The sequence below is a fragment of the Pipistrellus kuhlii genome, unplaced genomic scaffold, assembly GCF_014108245.1.
Source record: "Pipistrellus kuhlii isolate mPipKuh1 unplaced genomic scaffold, mPipKuh1.p scaffold_m20_p_2, whole genome shotgun sequence".
Lineage (NCBI taxonomy): Eukaryota > Metazoa > Chordata > Mammalia > Chiroptera > Vespertilionidae > Pipistrellus > Pipistrellus kuhlii.
In genome coordinates, this window is record NW_023425515.1 from 181,935,936 (window position 1) to 181,955,352 (window position 19,417).

General features: G+C 38.8%; 1 protein-coding gene and 1 pseudogene across 30 annotated transcripts in view; both read right to left on the bottom strand.

Moving 5' to 3' along the window:
- Nucleotides 1-1,996: 1,996 nt before the first annotated feature.
- Nucleotides 1,997-19,417, bottom strand: part of SRRM1 (serine and arginine repetitive matrix 1) — a 31,729-nt gene continuing 14,308 nt past the window's right edge. For 15 of the 30 annotated variants that reach the window (XM_045585019.1, XM_036444701.2, XM_036444689.2 and 12 more), the window contains 9 exons: nucleotides 15,710-15,790; nucleotides 15,207-15,293; nucleotides 14,303-14,447; nucleotides 13,899-13,940; nucleotides 9,602-9,712; nucleotides 7,689-8,150; nucleotides 6,721-6,916; nucleotides 3,440-3,640; nucleotides 1,997-3,062 (listed from right to left, as the gene is read on the bottom strand). In XM_045585019.1, coding sequence (XP_045440975.1) covers nucleotides 2,958-3,062; nucleotides 3,440-3,640; nucleotides 6,721-6,916; nucleotides 7,689-8,150; nucleotides 9,602-9,712; nucleotides 13,899-13,940; nucleotides 14,303-14,447; nucleotides 15,207-15,293; nucleotides 15,710-15,790 — 1,430 coding nt within the window. In that variant the 3' untranslated portion in view covers nucleotides 1,997-2,957. The remainder of the gene's footprint in view (nucleotides 3,063-3,439; nucleotides 3,641-6,720; nucleotides 6,917-7,688; nucleotides 8,151-9,601; nucleotides 9,713-13,898; nucleotides 13,941-14,302; nucleotides 14,448-15,206; nucleotides 15,294-15,709; nucleotides 15,791-19,417) is intronic. The other 15 variants (XM_036444691.2, XM_036444680.2, XM_036444678.2 and 12 more) reach the window with 3 other exon arrangements.
- LOC118724968 lies at nucleotides 11,475-11,583 on the bottom strand (annotated as a pseudogene).

A 19,417-nucleotide genomic window follows, 5' to 3' on the forward strand; every position in this document is an offset into this window, starting at 1 on the left:
AGATCTTTCCCGGAGCCGAAACCGGTTTGGCTCAGTGGATAGAGCGTTGGTCTGCGGACTGAAGGGTCCCAGGTTCAATTCCAGTCAAGGGCATGTACATTGGTTGCAGGCATATCCCTGGTGGGGGATGTGCAGGAGGCAGGTGGTCGATGTCTCTCTCTCATCGATGTTTCTAGCTCTGTATCCCTCTCCCTTCCTCTGTGAAAAATCAATTAAAAAAAAAAAAAAAAAAAAAAAAAAAAAAGGATCTTTCCCGGAGACCTCCCCTAAAATCTCTGCCCTTAAAACCCTTAGAATGGAGGGCACCCAGTTCCTTCCCTTCGCCTACCCCCCAGGCTCGGTACCATTAGCTTCCACACTCCCCACCTCCAAGGGCCTCCTTCCTTTACCTCCTAAACCCATTTCTCCCGGGAATTATTCTTCTGCCTCTGCAACTGACCCAATAAATGTCCTCTTAACAAAAAAAGGGCACCATGGCTTAACCTTGAACAAATTATTCTTGAACACTGGGATAGTAATGATGGCTGCAGATTGCAAATGCACTAAATACCACTGAGTTGCACACTGTAAAATAGTGAGCTTTATGGTGATATCTTTAAAGAGGAGAAAATTGCATCAAATAGGGTTATGAGTGATTAAAATTCTTTAGGTAGCTAAACTACAATTTGCATTACTTAGAAGGAATACATGTCCTGTTAGCTAACAGAGGAACCTCTCTTTGTGCTATCAATGCTTTGTAGGTTTTAACTAACGTACAAAAACTCTGGGGTAGATCCACCATTACTCCCCAGAGAAGAAGTAGCAGCACTTTACAGTGGTTGCCAACTGGTGGTCCTCGAGGACTAAAAGGTTAGCCTTGCCTACCCGCAGAAAACGAGGGTAGAAACCCTGTTCTAAAGCTGAACTAGGTTTTGTCCACTCGAAATTGTTGTTTGCATGTTTATAATATTAGGCAAATACTTTCTGAGGGAAGCAATCATCACATCTTTTCATTTTCTTTACCTCAAATCCTGTTGGCACTGGCAGAGGTAATGATTAAACTTACTTTTTCACCCATTCATCAAATATTTGTACTTCTATGTCCCAGGCACCAGGGACACAGTCAAAAACAAAACCAGGTTCCTAGGAACCAAAAATGTATTTCAGGTAATAGTAACTGCTAACCATGAAAATAAAGGAGGTAAGGAAGCCTGTTTAATAAAAGCCAGGAAAACAAGCCAGAGGACTGGCAGGTGGTGCCTGAGGACGAGGGAACCATAGAAACAAAGGCCTGAGAGCAATCAGTTCTCACGGATTAGAGAAGGCAGCATGTACGCCTGAGCAGACTGAGGAGCGGAGACGAAGATTCTGCTAAAGCAGTCACTCTAGTCTAGACCACCTTAGTTCAGCCCCTGCAGGAGCATCTTAAGCTTGTTTTGTTACAAATCAATCTGAAATCCAGCCTATGTCTTTTAGGTAAAAAACTCCTGACATTACGGTATGTAGGCAATTTTTCCTTTTTGTTTCAACTGTCAGAAATTAGAAAATGAACTGCCCATGTGCCATGATGCCAAAAATGCCTTTACTTCTTTTAAATGGATGTTGCTGTTTTACCTTCTATAATATTGTCAACTCCAAGTTTCCTCCAATTATTTTGCTCTGCTAAAACTTAATGCAAAAATGACTTGATTGTGGACAGCCAAACATTCAACACCCCCTCCTCCCAGTCACCATTAGCCTTTACTCACTTGAAGGTACCAAGCTCGAGTCAGCCTGTACAGATACTGCTTGCTCATGTCTTGTCGACTTGCCTTGCCTATTATATATGATCCAACCACACCTTCCCTTCATAGCACTTATCACATTAATTATTAAAATAAAGATGGTAAAACACCTTTTGCTTTCCCCTACCCTAACCCCACTCTGCAAAAGGTGCCAAGCGGTAAATGCAGACACTATAAGATTTCTAAGGTAGGTTTCCTGCAGTATTGAGATGAGTAAGTGAAAGTGGCCAACATTTTTAAATTTAGAAATTTATTCTGTTTAATCCACAAGCTTTATATAGCTTTAGTTTAAAAAAAAAAAAAAAAACCAACAACGAAAAAAAACAAGAAAAAAGAAAAAAACAACAACAAGAAAACAAAACAGTGAAAACAAGACACTATTTCAAAGTCTGGGCCCTTGTAGCCTTCCAAATACAAGAGTTCTGAAGTTGTATATACCAATGGAAGAATAAGACAAAATTATGAATGGAGCCATGACATTTCAAAAAACAAAATTGACGTAACTGAAGGATCCTTCCTGGGACTAGTTAACTGCCTTTACAAAAAAAAACACAACAGAATAGAATGAAATTCCAGTGTTCCAAATCAACTTGTTACACATCAGCATTAACCCACAGCGTCCTGGCACACAGCATGCTTTCATGTGTCTCTTCCTAGAGCTTGATCCTGATTCATTTCAGCAGAGACTCCACAGGCAACAGGAAAGATGGTGGCATTGAAACGTTCACCTATACTTTTTAGTAGTTCAACAGTGGTCTTATTTCTGGGCAACTGCAAACCACACGAGGTTGGAAGCATTATAACTTAAATGGGTGCTAAGACTCAAATGAGAAAAAGAAAAAAGGAAAAAAAAAAAAAAAAAAAAAAGAAAACCCCTGGGAATAGCCAGGGGCATTTAAAGAAACCATAAAAATGCCAACAACATTTAAAGCCCCTTTTTTAAAAAGGGAACTTTTTTTTTTGGCTTAAAATATTTCACTCTAAATGAATTTATGTCAGCTGTCAATAAAAGAATGTCACTAATACACTGTGGACACCTTTTGCAATGTAAATCCATGCCCTTTTTTACATGAACTTCAACCTAGCAATTATTACAACAAATGTTATAGTCTAAAGCTCAAACACATTTTAGCATTTTTGAAATTGAATTGAGTACAAACCAAATAAAATTTACATCATAACAAACATTTCCACCTAAGACTGTGGGGACACTTGAGCCTTCCGCATCGATCTCAGGGCCTTTTCCCGCAGGTGCTTTTCTAAGTCGTCCAGGTTATCCTCAGCTTCACTCTCGGTCTCCTGAAACACACAGAAAACACAGGAAAGTCTTTTCGTTAAGCCTGAGACACTGCTGGGAGATACTAAGTACAGAGCAAAATCAAATTGTGATGACAGCTGCCCAATTCCATAAATATACTAAAACTATCAAACCGTATACTTTAAAAAGGTAAATTATGTGGTATATTAATTATATCAAGTGGTTATTTTTAAAGTATACATTAAGTTAAATGGCAACCATTCATATTGTTATCTTTAATCTTGGCAAATTCCTGTTCTTGATAGGTCATTGAGAAAAAGAGCAAGAGAGTTAACAACTAAGTAGCGAATTATAAAAAACAAAAACAAAAAAAGAAAATGTAGCCACTTGTTTAAAGCACAGACAATGATTCTAATACCTTCCTGGGCTCCGGCTCTGCCTCCGGTTCTTCCTGTGCTGATGTGGTGGTGGGAGCAGCAATGGCTGCAGGAGTTCCAGCAGCTGCAGCCACAGCCTTTTCTTTCTTGTGTTTTTTGTGTTTCTTGTGCTTCTTATCCTTTTTGTGTTTCTTGTCCTTCTTTTTCTTCTTTTTCTTTCCACCCCCTTCTTGGTCTGAATTCTAGAAACCCAGAAAAATAAAAGCAATAAATTAATCATTTAAATTCATTAAAAAAAACAAAAACATTTTTCTTGAAAATCTTCACCTAAGGGTATATGCTCCCCTTTCCCCATTGCTTTTCAGAGAGAGTGGGAGGGAGGGAGGGAAAGAAACATCGATGTGAGAGAGACATATCAACTGGTTGCCTCCTGCAACACAGATATGTGCCCAACTGGGAATCGAACTTACGAACCTTTTGTGTGCAGGCCAATACCCTAACCACTGAGAACCACTGGCCAGGGCCAACTCAACTTTTTATATCCTCAAGGAAATAACTAAATGGACCAGTCTCAAGACTTCAAAGATATTTTATACAGATTTGAAGAGCTAGAATGAACTGTGATGGGAAACTTCTTTATTTTATTTTACCCAACTAACTTCACATGAAACCAGGTTTCTTGATCGCAAGCTAGCTTTGAGTCAGGGTCAACCTCCAGATGCAAGGAAAAGCAGAATGTCTAATAAAAAGAAAAGCCTCAGAACTCAAGACAGGCCTGAGCTGAATTCTGGTTCCTGAATCTGCTAAGTATCTGATTTCAAACAAATTTACTCGACTTTTTGCCTTGGCTGGTTTGGCTCAATGGACAGAGCATTGGCCTGCGAACTGAAGGGTCCCAGGTTCCATTCCGGCCAAGGCTACATGCCTGGGTTGCTGGCTCGGTCCCCAGTAGGGGGTGTGTAGGAGGCAGCCGATCAATGATTCTCTCTCATCATGTATGTTTCTTTCTCTCCCTCTCCCTTCCTCTCTAAAATCAATAAAATATATTTTTTAAAAACCTTCTCGACTTTTTAAATGAGCCCTTTTAGTCAACCCTATTTTTTTCTTAAAAAAAAAAAAGCCTCTGTGCTCCAAAGGCTCCCAGTTGTGCTTGAGGGTAAGTCCGTAAAAAAAAAAAAAAAAAAAAAAAAAAAAGTTTTTTTTTATTGATTTCAGAGAGGAAGTGAGGGAAACATCAATAATGAGAGAGAATCATCAATGGACTGGTTCCTGAATACCTCCTCATGGAGATCAAGCCCGCAACCTGGGCATGTGCCCCTGACGGGGACCCTTCAGTCCACCGGCCGACATTTTATCCAGAGCCAAACCAGCTAGGGAAAGAATGCTATTCTTACGTAACTTGGCAAAGACCAGATAAGACATAAAGCACTTTTCATTCCATCTAGTATTTTATAGGTTGCAATGTTTTTTTCATAGAAATAATGAAGAGAGAAAGAGAGAGAGAGAGAGAGAGACCTCATAGCCCCAGCCGGCGCCCTTTCCAATCAGACATCCCTCTCACAATCCGGGACCGCTGGCTCCTAACTGCTCACCTGCCTTGTCTGCCTGGTCACCCTATGCAGCATACTGTTCAGTCGTCCCTCACTAACCCCCCCTACCGGCCTGGTCACCCCACGCAGCTTGCTGTTTGGTCATCCGTCTGGTTATTTCGGCCGTGATGGCCCCTGGTTTTTTATATATTAGGATGTACAGTTGACTCTTGACAAATGCAGAGACAAAAGACATCAACCCCCCCACCCCCAAAGCAAAAAATCCACAAATAACGCCGGCCAGATGGCTCAGTTGGTTGGAGCATCATCCTGGACAACAAAAGGTTTTGGGTTCAATCCCCAGTTGGGGTTTGTACAGGAGGCAACAGATAGATGTCTCTCACACATCTTTCTTTCTCTCAAAATAATCAATTAATATAACTTTGAGCGAGGATTTAAAAATATCTACAATTAATATTCACTCCCCCCAAATTTAGTTATAGCCATCTCTCGATAGCTGTGAGGGACTGGTTCCAGAACCCCAAGGATACCAAAATCCACGGGTTATCAAGTCCTTCAGATAAAATGGCGAAGAATAATACAGTCAGCTCTCTAACTGTGGATCGAAAATACTGTTTTTGATCCACAGTTAATTGAATTAATTGATGGGAAACTGGGGGATATGGAAGGTCAATTGTATATTTATTGGGGGGAAAATACACTTATAAGTGGACCTGTGCAGTTCAAGGGTCAACTGTATAATATTTCCCTTGTTGAAAAAATAAAAGCATTAAAGTGCAATGAAGTAAAATTCAAATCACTCATAACACATAAACCCACCGCCAGCAGTCGTGTCTTCTTTATGATATACATTTTTTCCTTTATAAAAATATCATTTTTATACAGGCACAATTTAAAATAAAAAGTTGTGCTGAAACCGGTTTGGCTCAGTGAATAGAGTCAGCCTAAGGACTAAAGGGTCCCGGGTTCGATTCCGGTCAAGGGCACGTACCTTGGTTGTGGGAACATCCCCAGTAGAGAGTGTGCAAGAGGCAGCTGATTGATGATTCTCTCTCATCGATGTTTCTAACTCTCTATCCTTCTCTCTTCCTCTCTGTAAAAAATCAATAATAATAATAATAAAAAAAAGTTGCATTGATTTGCATGATCTTAGACGTCCCTAAATGTTATCAAATTCTAGAAAAACAGTAAAAATACTAAGTTATTTTTCTCCTAGATAATAGGACCATGGGCAATTTTTTCTTTCCATTTATTTCTAGATTTTCTAGAGTCCAATTTTAACCACCAAGATTTTGGAGTTTAACAAGTATTAGATATATCACAAATTAGTGGGATGCTAGAGTACATAAATGGACTAGTGATGCAACCAACAAAATTTAATTTGTACCTCCTTGAAGTCTATCTGAGCCACAGAAAATAATGCTCCTCTGAGCTACAAAAGACAAAAATGTTCTCTGCCTCCAAGTGACCACATCCATAATATTGTAATAAAAGCATTATATGCAAATCGACCAAACAGGCCAGCTGTGATGTGATTGGTCAGGGAGCCCTGCCATCACCCCACAGAGGGAGGGCCAGGCCAATGGGGGGTAGGGGTGGGAGGTGAAGGAGAGGGTGGCAGCAGAAGCAGGCCAGCGCAGTGCCAGGCCAGGGTGCGTGTAGGGAGTGGGGCTGGGTGCTGGAAACCAGGGGAAGGCCTACCCTTGCACAGATTTGGTGCATCAAGCCACTAGTACAATTATAAAGAATGTCCAAACAGGCCAGACACATACCCTCGCCGGTGACGGGCTTGGTGTTGGGCTTTTAGCCTTTTTGACAGGTACCGCTGGTGACCAGTTGGTAGAGGGTGACTGAGACTGGACAGGAGATGGAGGTGCTGGAGGTTTTTTAGCTGCTAGCTCAGGAGATCCTGAGACAGATCGGGAGGATGAGACTCTCCTTACAGACTGAGGGCTTGGTGAGGCAGCTCTAGACAAAGGGAAAAACAAAACATTTATTATCCAAGAACAGAGATCTTTCCTAAGAAAAAATAACCAACTACCATTATAGAACTAAGTCACAAACTTTAACTCAAATTTAGATCTAAGTCTCCTCATATTAGAACAGTTCAAGCCTCACAATCCTCTTTCCATTCTGTTAGAGATTCTTTCTGTATGACATTAGCAATTCCAATTCCTAATATTTTATGTAAGACTGCTTTTATCAATCTTAAACAGACATGCAAGAAATATCCTAGCCCTAGCCAGTCTGGCTCAGTGACCAGAGCGTCAGCCTGTGGACAGAAGTACTGGGTTTGATTCCAGTCAAGGACACATGCCCGGGTTGCAGGCTCAATCCCCAGTAGTGGGTGTGCAGGAGGCAAGCACTCGATTCTTTCATCAAGCTTGTTTCTATCTCCTTTTCCCTCTCCCTTCCTCTCTGAAATAAAAAAAATATATATTTTTTTAAAAAACACACCAAAAAAAAAAAAAAAATTCTATCCATCACTTCAGAGTTTAGTTTTAGAAGCACACCCTCAATATAGCGGATACTCCTAAGAACCAGATAGAATCCTATGGCATTTAGTTTATGTCAAAACAGAAAGGGCTCTCTGAATAGTAATCAGAATTTGCTTTAAAAGTTTGTATTCACAGATTATTCTTTTCTGTAATTTCATTGTAAAGGGGAGTTAGGGGAATTTCAACATAAAGAGCGCTATGCTAGTTAATGTCCATAATCAAAGAACTTAACATATCTTTACTTTTTTGTCTTTTTGGGTTCTGGCGTCCTGGATACTCTCCTAATGGGCCTAGTACTTGGAGACGGGGACTGTCTTCTTTGGGGGGACGATGAGGCTCCTCTTCGAACGGGCGGAGGGCTTGAGGAGGTCTGAGGAGCTCGAGGCCGTGGTGAGGGCGAATGCCGTTTGTTTGGTTGTGGGGACCGGGCCTCCCGGGTAGATCGGCCTGGGGAAGACCCTTTCCTATGCTTGGATGACAGTGAAGGCGAACGTCTCTTGTTGGCTGGGGAGCCTCTTTGTTTGGGAGGCGGAGAATGGGAGCGGCGCTTTGGTGGTGGAGATGGGGATGCCCTGCGTTTAGGAGGGGGTGGGGGAGAAGCCGTTCTCCTCTTCGGAGGTGGGGAAGGAGAGTATCTCCTCTGTATCGGGGGAGAGTATCTTCTCGGGGAAGGTGAGCGCCGACGAGGGGGAGGAGAAGGAGTCCTAAGGAAAAAATACACCATTAAGCTGGAAGGTCCAATAAGAAATAGCATACAAAGAAAACTAACCAGTAATTATAGCAATAAAGGCACATCTCAGATATTTCGGATTCTGTTTCATATCACTGCAATATAGCGAATATTGCAACAAATCAAGTAAAATAAATTTATTGCCTTCCCAGTGCATATAAGTTATGCTTATACTGTAATCTATTAAGTGTGCAATAGCATATTAAAAACAAAACAAAACAAAACAAAAAAAACAGGGTATGCACACTTATTTAAAAATATCTTATTGCTAAAAAATGCTCAGCCATCATCTAAGCCATATTTTTACTGGTGGTGGATCTTGCCTCAGTGTTGGTGAAAATGCAATATTTGCAAAGTGCAATAAAATGAGGTACTTGCCTATATTGTACTAACAGCAGGCAAAGGAGATAGTTTCTAAGTGGAAATGTTATACCTTTATTTTTAAGTAAAAATATCAGAATAAAGTACTACAATAACCAGAATTTTGTATTTTTTTTTTCCATACAAACAACTGTAAACCTACTTTCGCTCCACCCTGTATTTTTCTCTTTGTAATCATTAGTGTTTCTACCTTTAAATTAATTTCTCTGTATTGATATGTGATTCGGTCCATAAAAGTGAACTATTTAAAGTGTACATTCTGCCCATCCCTTGTGGCTCAGTGGTTCAGTGCTGACCTATGAAACAAAAGGTCAAGGTTCAATTACTGGTCAGGGCACATGCCCAGGATTGTGGGCTTGATCCCCAGTAGGGGGTGTGAAAGAGGGAGCTTATCAATGAATCTATCTAATCTGTTGTTTCTATGTCTCTCTCTCCCTTGCTCTCTAAAATCAATGGTCCCAGGTTCAATTCCAGTCAAGGGCACCTGCCTGGGTTGTGTGCTTGGTCTCCAGTAGGGGATATGCAGGAGGCAGCCAATCAATAATTCTCATCATTGATGTTTTTATGCCTCTCTCCCTTCCTATCTAAAATCAATAAAAAATATCTTTTAAAATGGCTGAGCAATGTCACTCTAAGATACTCTGATCATAAAGACTCAAACTTGCTCTAATTAAGATTCATCAAGGGTGGGGGGAAGGAGGAGAGATCAACCAAAGGACTTGTATGCAAGCATAAGTAAAACCAATGGACACGGACACTAGGGAGGTGAGGGGGTGAGTGGGGAGGTGGCGGGGGCAATGGGGGAGATAAGGACACATATGTAATACCTTAATAAAGAAAAAAAAAAAAGATTCATCAAAGATGGACACACAGTAATGTGGTGAAGGCCTGGGGTAGGGTGGGGGGGGTGTGGAAGAGGATAAAAAAGGGAAGGTTGGGGGGAAGCTCTAATACTATCAACAAAATGAGTTATTTAATTATCTTAACTATATAGAGAAACAAAGTTGCTCTGATGAAATCCAACAAACACATCTGATAAAGCACCTTCGGCGTGGTGGTGGGGTGGGAGACCTGCGCCGTCGAGGAGGTGGAGCAGGAGAAGGGGAACGGCGCCTCCTGGTGGGCGGAGGAGAGGGACTTCTCCTCCGGCGGCCACTGCACCAAAGAAGTAGAGTTGATTCTGAGTTAGTAACATTTATAATTAAGTTATCTAGATGACACCATTTCAGACATTAACCCAAAGTGCACCAACTGTTAGTTACTCTATCCCTCAGAGCAGCATTTTTCAAACTACAGTTCAAGACTATGAGTCAAGACCCTGGGTTTTAAAGCAACATTTTTAAAGAATAGAAAATCAGAATGTTGCTTATAGCAAGGATTTTTTTTTTTAATGAAATCTTTGTTTCAGCATATAAATATGTAGTCTGGGTCATGACATAAAATATTCTTAACGTGATGAAGGGAAAACAAGTTTGAAAACAGAGCCTTAAGAGAACTGTTTTGAAATTGGCACACACCAGCATCACCTGGGAAACTTATCTGAGCTTTGCATTCATCAGGTCTGGGCTATGGTCTAGCCAGTGTATTTTGAAAAGACTTTCAAGGTGATTTTCTAAAACCTTATTAAAAACAACTGCACTGAAGCCTAGAAAATTTTTATGTTCAAAACAGATATTTTGAATTTAACAGTTATCAGTAGCTTAAGGCCCAAAATCTGGGTGTCACAGCTCCAAATTCTTGACTTTTAAAATGTCCATTGCTCAAGAGTTGCATACTATTCACTGAAAACACTATCCCCAAAGACAAAGGATCAAAGTTGTCCGAGCACTAAAATTATCATTGGGATGGATTTGGTTAAAATACAAACAAGGATCATATAAACCTTAAAGCTTTGCTTAACAATACACTTAACCAACATAAAAGCACACCAGAAATATACGATTATATCAATTCATAGCCATCTCCCTAAAGATATATTAAAATATATACTAAACCAGTGTGCCACTTTTTGGGTAAATGTGTATATACAAGCAGCCAGATAATTAATCTCTTGTCCAGTACAGTATTGGTGGTGCCCTTGAAGTCTGAGGAGCTCGAGGCTGTGCTCCTCATATTTTCTACGAATCTGGAAATGTTTTCTAAAGTTTATTGGTACTGGTTCCCTTTAAAATTAAGGAGGTTTCTGTTACCAGAGAAGATCCTGAAATTATTAAATTAAAATTTATATTTATATTTGTTTATGCCTTATGTGGACTAAAACTTCACTTTGAATAGATTTAAAATAAAAGCTACAAAAGGCAAAGATATCAAGACAGATAAGCTTTTAGATGAGTGAAATGTAGATATTGAACTATTAATTGCAAAAAAGGGAGTTTTAAAAGGGAGAATTAAGGGACCAAGAGAAACAGGATGATTATGGGTAATGAAGATTTCAAATGGGTTTTGACTTACAAAGAAAAGCAAAGGTTTATATTAACAAACTTTGAGGGTGAGGTGACTTAAACCAGAACTCCCAATATGTTAGCAGTAGGCATCCTGCATAATAAAGAGGTAATATGTAAGTGATCCTTAAGCCTCACAACAGCAAGAGGGTGGGGCAGCGAGCTACAAGTGACGGAGAGTTATAGGGGCAGGCAGCCAGCTGAGGCAAGGGGCACTAGTAATAACATAAGAGGCTATTTTCTATTGATTATGTAGCTTCTCTCTTAAAAATTCTCCCAATAAAATTGAACTCAGATTAGAATATATTATGAATCTGAGATATTTATTCTGCACCTTAGTTTCACTTAACTAAAGGTCCCTTTCAATAATGACCTTCATTCGGTTTCCTGTGTTTCTATGTGAAAAAAAATAACTGAAAAGAAAATAAGAATAAATAAAACCATAACCAAAGTAGCATAACTTAAGGAACTGCCAGAAAAATCCGATAACCACTTTAAATTGGAATCTTTTTTTTGGTGCTCTACACAATCAGAGGAACTTCTCTAGTAACGGACTATAGAAACGATCCCTGAAAGTATAGTCTTATAACTGGAATCTTGATACCACATGATTCTAGACCTGAAAGCTCTAATTTTTTAAGCTGACATGAAAAAGCACACATTTCATGAATTAAAAGAAAAAAAGCTAAGCATTTTCTAGATACCCTGAACACTACTGTCAAACCAAGCCTTCAAATGTGTGTAGAAATGGTTGAATAGGAAATTTTCCCCCTAAAAACTGTTCAATTTGATGCTTGGCTTCTCAAGCATCTAGGAATAGACTAGTCTCATAACAAGGGGCCAACAACCTACTATCTTTGTAGTGACCTCTTCAGAACAATCTCATTTAACTAGAAGGTAAGTTATAGATTTGACAACTACACTAAGTAGGATCAATATACCTTGTATCCTTTAATTTAAAGGAGTGTTCAATCCCCAAAGATGAGTGTAAGAAAGCATGAAAATGTTACTTTATGTTTAAATTGTGTGTGTGTGAGAGAGGAGGAGGGGGAGGGGAAGGGGGGAGAGGAGGGAGGGGGGAGAGGGGAGGGGAGAGGAAAACCAGGCTGTGTTTCCTCTCTTAAAATACAACAAATATTGAAGCACGATTCCAATGACTTATTTCTCAATCTCTAAATCCCAGACATCTGATTGCAATTTCTAACATCACTGAACTTGAGGCTACTAGTACAATTTAGTAGTACCTTGTATTTTTTATATATGTATATTATTGATTTCAGAGAGAAAGGGAGAGGGCGAGATAGAAACATCAATGATGAGAGAGAATCATGGATCAATTGCCTCCTGCACACCCCCTACTGGGGATCGAGCCTGCAACCCGGGCACATGCCCTTGACAGGAATCAAATCTGGGACTCTTCAGTCTGCAGGCTGACACTCTATCCACTGAGCTGAACCATCTAGGGCAGTACCTTTTAAAATATGGATACACAAAACAAAAACATCCTGGTGTAGGGTAATAGACATGAACATTGATTTCACTGTAATGAAAATAGTTATATAATTTGGGGAGTGGAAGAAATCTCATTACTAAACTGATTCTGTAAAGTATACAAACCTATCATTAAATTTATGTGTAATGAAGCCGGGGTTAACTATAGCTGGGAAGAGAATACCTTAGCATCTAAAGTGATATTGGTCCTAGCTGGTTTGGCTTAGTGGATAGAGCGTCAGCCTGCGGACTGAAGGGTCCTGGGTTCGATTCCAGTCAAGGGCACATGCCACATGCAGGAGGCAGCCTGTCAATGATTCTCTCTCATCATTGATTTTTCCATCTCCATCTCCCTCTCCCTTCCTCTCTGAAATCAATAAAAAAATGTTAATTGGCAAGTAATAGTTACTTTCATGGCACAAATACACTGCTTAGGCTCCACTACAAACATTGCTGACTGGTTCTAAAGAAAGGGTTTTCCAAGAAAACCCTTTTATTAATTAGACCACCTAACTCAGTGGATAGAGCGTCGGCCTGCGAACTGAAGGGTCCCAGGTTCGATTCCGGTCAAGGGCATGTACCTTGGTTGCAGGCACATCCCAGTAGGGGGATGTGCAGGAGGCAGCTGATCTATGTTTCTCTCTCATCGATGTTTCTAACTCTATCCCTCTCCCTTCCTCTCTGTAAAAAAAATCAATAAAATATATTTTTAAATAAAGAGCCAAAATAAGACAATGAGAGAGTTTCAGGAAGAGTAAATACTTAGAAATTTAGTGGCAGCTAAACCTCCCCAAGCAGACTACCAGTGAAGACACAGTATAGTGCTCTGTCAATGGCACAGGTTAAAATCTACTAGCTTTGTTACTTTGTAACTAAAAATTCACTTTACTACTTCTGAGCCTGTTTATTTCACTCATGAGATAGGCCTACTTTAGAGATTTCTAGGTATGATATAACTTTAAGATGTTAGGTTTCATGGTCACCCAGACACTGATAATTAAAAAGGGTCAATGAAAATATGCAAACCTACCTTCCCACCATCGGAAGCACTGAGCAAGTGCCAACCAAAGCCTTGCATTCCTCTTTCACTTCTTGAAGCCTCTCCATAGTTTTTCTTGCCTTCCCTAATGTCACTATAAAGTCCTTACCCACTAAATCTGAGGTGCTATTACTATTGACACTTTAACTGCACAAAAATGTACGTTCAAACAATTCTCTAAAATGAACAGCATATACAATCCTCTCATTAAATTGATGTGAAAAGAAGTATGTATAAAAACTAAAACTGAGGACCTTTTCCACAGCCATCCACTGTATTCCTAGGAATGGAATAAGGTTACCTAAACAGTAAATTAAGTCACTAAAACTTTGACATGTAATCCTAAGTTACAAAGTAGTGTCTAACCAACCTTTTAGTCATTGGCGATTGCCATCGCTTTCCCATCTGCATCCTGAGAGCAGTGGAGAAAAACAAATGTCAAGAATTCCATTCACCAAATTATTCACTTCAGTGGCATTAAGTATCACTAATAGAGATATATTTTTAAAACAGGAGTCAATGCTATGATTTAACTGGTATTCTTTTAGTCATGCATACATATGACATGGTGATACAAGCCTTACAAAGTTCTCATTAATTAGCTAAAAACTACCAAACAATGCAACCCCTTATCTAACAAAATGTGACATTTCCTTGTCCTGGAAATGAAGGAGTTAGCCCAGTTCCAAAATAAGCCCATAGCCCATCCTTCACTAACTTATGAAGTTTCATCACCTCAGAGCAGCAATGAAGCTATTGAAGAAAAGACATTACCGAGGGGAAGCCTCTTTCTGGCGTTTTCGAGGTGATGGAGAGGCACTCCGGGAAGGGGAGTGTCTGCGCCGCCGGCCTACCTCACCATTCTTCACATGGGACCTCTTGGGTCGCTCTTCTTCTGAGGAAGAGGAGGAGCCAGAATCTATTTTTACACAAGAAACAAAATATTACAGCAAGTCTGTGGTTTAAAAGATCTGTCCACATTTTCTAAATCTAAGTGAATGGATCGTCTAAAGAGCAATTAGCCCTGACTGGTTTGGCTCAGTGAATAGAGCGTCAGCCTGCAGACTGAAGGGACCCAGGTTTGATTCTGGTCAAGGGCACATCCTTGGTTGCAGGCACATCCTCAGTAGGGGGTATGCAGGAGGCAGCTGATCTATGTTTCTCTCTCATGGATGTTTCTAACTCTATCCTTCTCCCTTCCTCTCTGTAAAAAGTCAATAAAATATATGGGGGGGGGGGGGAATTTTTTTAATAAAATAAAATAAGAATAAAGAGCAATTACTTTGCCTTAGCTGGTTTGGCTCAGTGGATAGAGCATTGATCCTGGTCAAGGGCACATGCCTGGATTGCAGGCTCAATCCCTATTGATCAGTGATTCTCATCAATGCTTCTATTTTTATCTCCCTTCCCCTCTGAAATCAATAATAATAATAATAATAATAATAATAATAAATAAATGCTGTTTGTTATTTTTCCAAGAAAGGATCAATTACTTTATTTCTATTAAGCACAAACATATTTCTCCTACATATACTTGCTATACTAGGGACATGCATATCTTTTTTTATATATGTATATATAATTCTTTATTGTTAAAAGTATTGTATGGAACATGCATATATTAAGTATTTTTTAAATTAGGAAATGCAGGTAGAAATAACTTAATCAGTATTCATACCAGATGATGACTGCTGGTTCTGTCGTCTGTATTGGCGTCTCTGCTGCACAGAATCTGCTGCAGCCATTTTGCCACCTTTATCTTCTTCTGAAAGATGGATGCATTTAGAAAGTGTTTCTTTAGTTATGCATACAGAAAATATAACATATTTGGATAGGAAAATGGTCTCTTAAACCTTTATCTGGTTGGGTCGAACAATACAACTACCACACACACATACACACACACTTTTTTTTTTTTTTTTTAAACAAAGAAGGAAAATCTAAAGGATGATAAATCACTGCTATCCACATTGCAGATGTGAAAGAAATGAGGCTAAGGTAAATTAATTCAAACAAAAAGCAGTTAAAGAGTGGAGCCTGGGATTCAAACTAGGTTCGTCTTACTTCAGAGTCCTAGTTCTTAACAACTAATATCCTGTAATTAATTTTTAACCAGAAGAGTTCAATCAAATATGCAACAAATCGAATTCATCTTAAAACAAACATATACACAAAACTTACCTGACTCAGATAACTCTACTTTTCTAGGCTTGGGTGCTGGTGAAGGGGACTCTCTTTTCTCAGTTCCTTTATGTTTTGTCACTAAAAAGAATATTGGGGGGGGGGGGGGGGGGGATAAAACAAAAACACTTATAAGAAGAAAACCAAACAAAGGTTCACAGGACAGCTTAACAATACAAAAATGGTGCGATTATTCTCCAAGAATTTACAAAAAATTACAAAATTCTGTAAGGACTTTGTCATCACCTGAGTACTACCTCAAGTAGAAGCAAGAATTTTTAATATTGAATGAAAAACCCTAAGAAGTTCTATAATAATTGAGAATCTTGAGATTCACCCAAAAGAAACAATAGTTATGAATAGGTTCAATAAATAGAAAATTAAAAAATTGTATCTGCTGAAATTTTCAGAAAAAGATATTAGGTCTGAAGAGGAGGAATAAACTAGCCACCCAAGAGGCTGTTGGTTCTTTATGTAGATAGAGCATATATAACCCTCACAATAGCATGAGGGATTTTAAACTACCTATAAAAAAAGTAGACCGCCGAAACCAGTTTGGCTCAAAGGATAGAGCGTCAGCCTGCGGACTGAAAGGTCCCGGGTTTGATTCTGGTCAAGGGCATGTACCTGGATTGCGGGCACATCCCCAGTAGAAAAGTGTGCAAGAGATAGCTGATGGATGATTCTCTCTCATCGATGTTTCTAACTCTCTATCCCTCTCCTTTCCTCTCTGTAAAAAAATCAATAAAATATATATATAAAAAAAGTAGACCTCCACAAAAATAATAAAATACGAAGGCTGCAAAGTTCTTTCTAAAGCTCAAAGGAAGATTAAAAAAAAAAAAAAAAAAAAAAAAAAAGGCAGCTGCAGCTCTGAAATATAACCATAGTAGTAGGAGAATGGGGTACCTTATGAATTATCCAACTTGACTTTTCCCAATTGCAAGGAAAATTATTACAGCAACTACCTTTTGTATGTTTGCTATGTTAAGTACTGTTGCTAATATCACAGTTCCCCTCCTTTATAAAAGGAGAGATGTGAAGTTTAAATACAACTAACGTTGAAGTCATGAGAGTAATTTAAGTGAACTAGGATCTGACTCCAACGCTCTATTTCTGGATATAGGCTTTACTTTTCAACAACTACCACCTCTGTCTATAACAGCACTCACTGCTTTAACTTAAAATAAAAGTATAGAGAGATATAACTATTAATCGTATAGATTAATCTGAACATCACTTGACATTACTGTAAGAACTAAACTTGAAGACAATATGATCCCCCCTTGGGATCTTTACAACTGTTTTTGTTTGTTTAAAGCAATTACCATGAAACGTTTGACCTAGGATACAGATACATTTCATTTAACAAACACTCATATTCAGAATTCTATCAAGACTTACACAAGGGGTAGTAACTTAAAGAGAACTAGTGATCTAAACCAGCAATTAAGTCCTAGCTCATTTTCTCAGTGATTAGAACATCGGCGTGCAGATTGAAGGGTCCCAGGTTCGATTCCAGTCAAGGATGCATGCCTGGCTTGCAGGCTCCATCCCCAGTAGGGGGTGTGCAGGAGGCAGCCAATCAATGATTCTCATCATTACTGATGTTTTCTATCTCTCTCCCCCTCTCCCTTCTTCTCAGAAATCAAAAATATATTTAAAATAATAATTATTATATAAGTATATAAAACAGTAAAATCTTTGCTCAAGTAGTCAAACTAAAGAGTTCACCACTGTACTTTTAAAACTACCAGTACTTTAGCCTTGGCCAAGTAGTTTAGTTGACTAGAGAGTCACCCCAATATGCCAAGGTTACACGTTCAATTTCCTGCCAGGGCACATACAAGATCAACCAATGAACATATAAAGAAGTGAAACAATAGCAATGTTTCTCTCTCTCCCCCTTCCTATCTTTCTTTAAAATCAATAAATAAAAGTTAAAAAAGAAATAAAACAATCAACGTTTTATTAATGATTCTACCTAATAAGCTTTTTGGACAAACCAATGGATTTGGTAAAGAATGATTAACATCTAATTAGTTATCATGAAATATGATAGCACTGTAAGTGCATTTAAAACTTATATTTTAATAAATTCAAAGAAATAAAATAAAAAGGCTCAAAAATGTTTAGGGATATGAGGGTTTGCCCTGTTCACCATTGCCCATTTCTAAGAAATGTTTTAACCGTTTTTTTTTGAGAGGGAGTGAGGGAGGAAGAGAAAGTAAGAGGGAGGGAAGGAGGAAGGGAGGGAAAAATAGACAGATATCAGCTGCTTTCCATATATACCCTGACTAGGAATTGAAGCGGCAACTTTTTGGTGCGTGGGATGACACTCTACCAACTGAGCCACACTGGCCAGGGCTTCCCCATTTTTAAGTGTCAGTTAATCTTCAATACTTGTAAAATATTTTATAGACAACCAGTTATCTACAAACCCACATGTTCAAATTACCACCTTGGAAAACTGGGTTCCAAAATGTGGATGTCAGTATATATTTTCCCCTAAGAAACATTAAAAGCATGATTATATTTGGAAGATGGCTGGCAAATGCCTACTTAGTAAATAATACAAATTTAACCATACATAATTTACATTCCTCCCCCCCATAAAAATATGCATTTTGGAGTTTTCCCCTAAATCTCAATAAACTTAGCTAAAGTAGTCCTTAATTATTGTTAATATAACTACCATTAGACGAGTATCCATTATATATACTCCTACTCTGGTTCAATGATTGACTGAATCAGAATATTACTAACATAATGTTAATGTCTCATTGATGTTTGCCCAGATGAGGTTTTATCTATCCAAATGTTTTTATTTTTTGTATTCAAGGGGCAAAAATCATTCTAGTATGAAGTCAGAAATCTGCTAAGTCAACTGAAAAATCAGTATTTGAAATTTATTTCAGCAGTCCCTATGAATTCACCACATGGGAATAGGCGGAGGCAGGAGAGGGTAATTGGAAGGATAAATGGTGACAGAAAGAGACATGATCTGGGGCAGTGAACACACAATATAATACACTTATAAAATGTATACCTTAAACCTATATAATTGTATTAATCAATGTAACCCCAATAAGTTTAATAATAAAAAAAAACTTCTACCACCATAGGAATAGATCTTCTGGTAAACATAATTCATTAACTATCCCAACTGATTTCAAAGCACTACTTTATGTACTAAGACAAAACCACTTGAACTATGACATGCCATTGATTACATTATATTCCAAGTAATTGACCTCTTAAATCTCCCAAAATACTTTTCCTGCCTCTCTCCCACTCCATTTGCCCACCACCAACAACACAACTTTTATTGACAGCCCCGATTGGTGACTACTATATGAATTACAAAAATAAAGCCTATTACATTTCAACGTCATTGCTCGTATTAGCCATGAAGACTACAAAAAAAAGGGATTTCTGAAATCATGGTACCAGGTGTATAGAAGCTAAAGAATTTCACCCTGCCCTCCATTTCCCTCCTCCAGAAATCAAAACAGGCATTGTGGAGTGGGAGAGTTCAACCAAGTATACATTTTTTAACTGGAATTGAGAATCCAAATTCTAGTTCAGGCTGGCTGACCTTCACCAAGTCACTTAACCCGAGAACCTGTTTCTTGATGACAATCTCTAAAATGGTTTCTAGCTCTGAAATTTCATCACAGAGGACTAGGATCATGTTACCATAAAGTT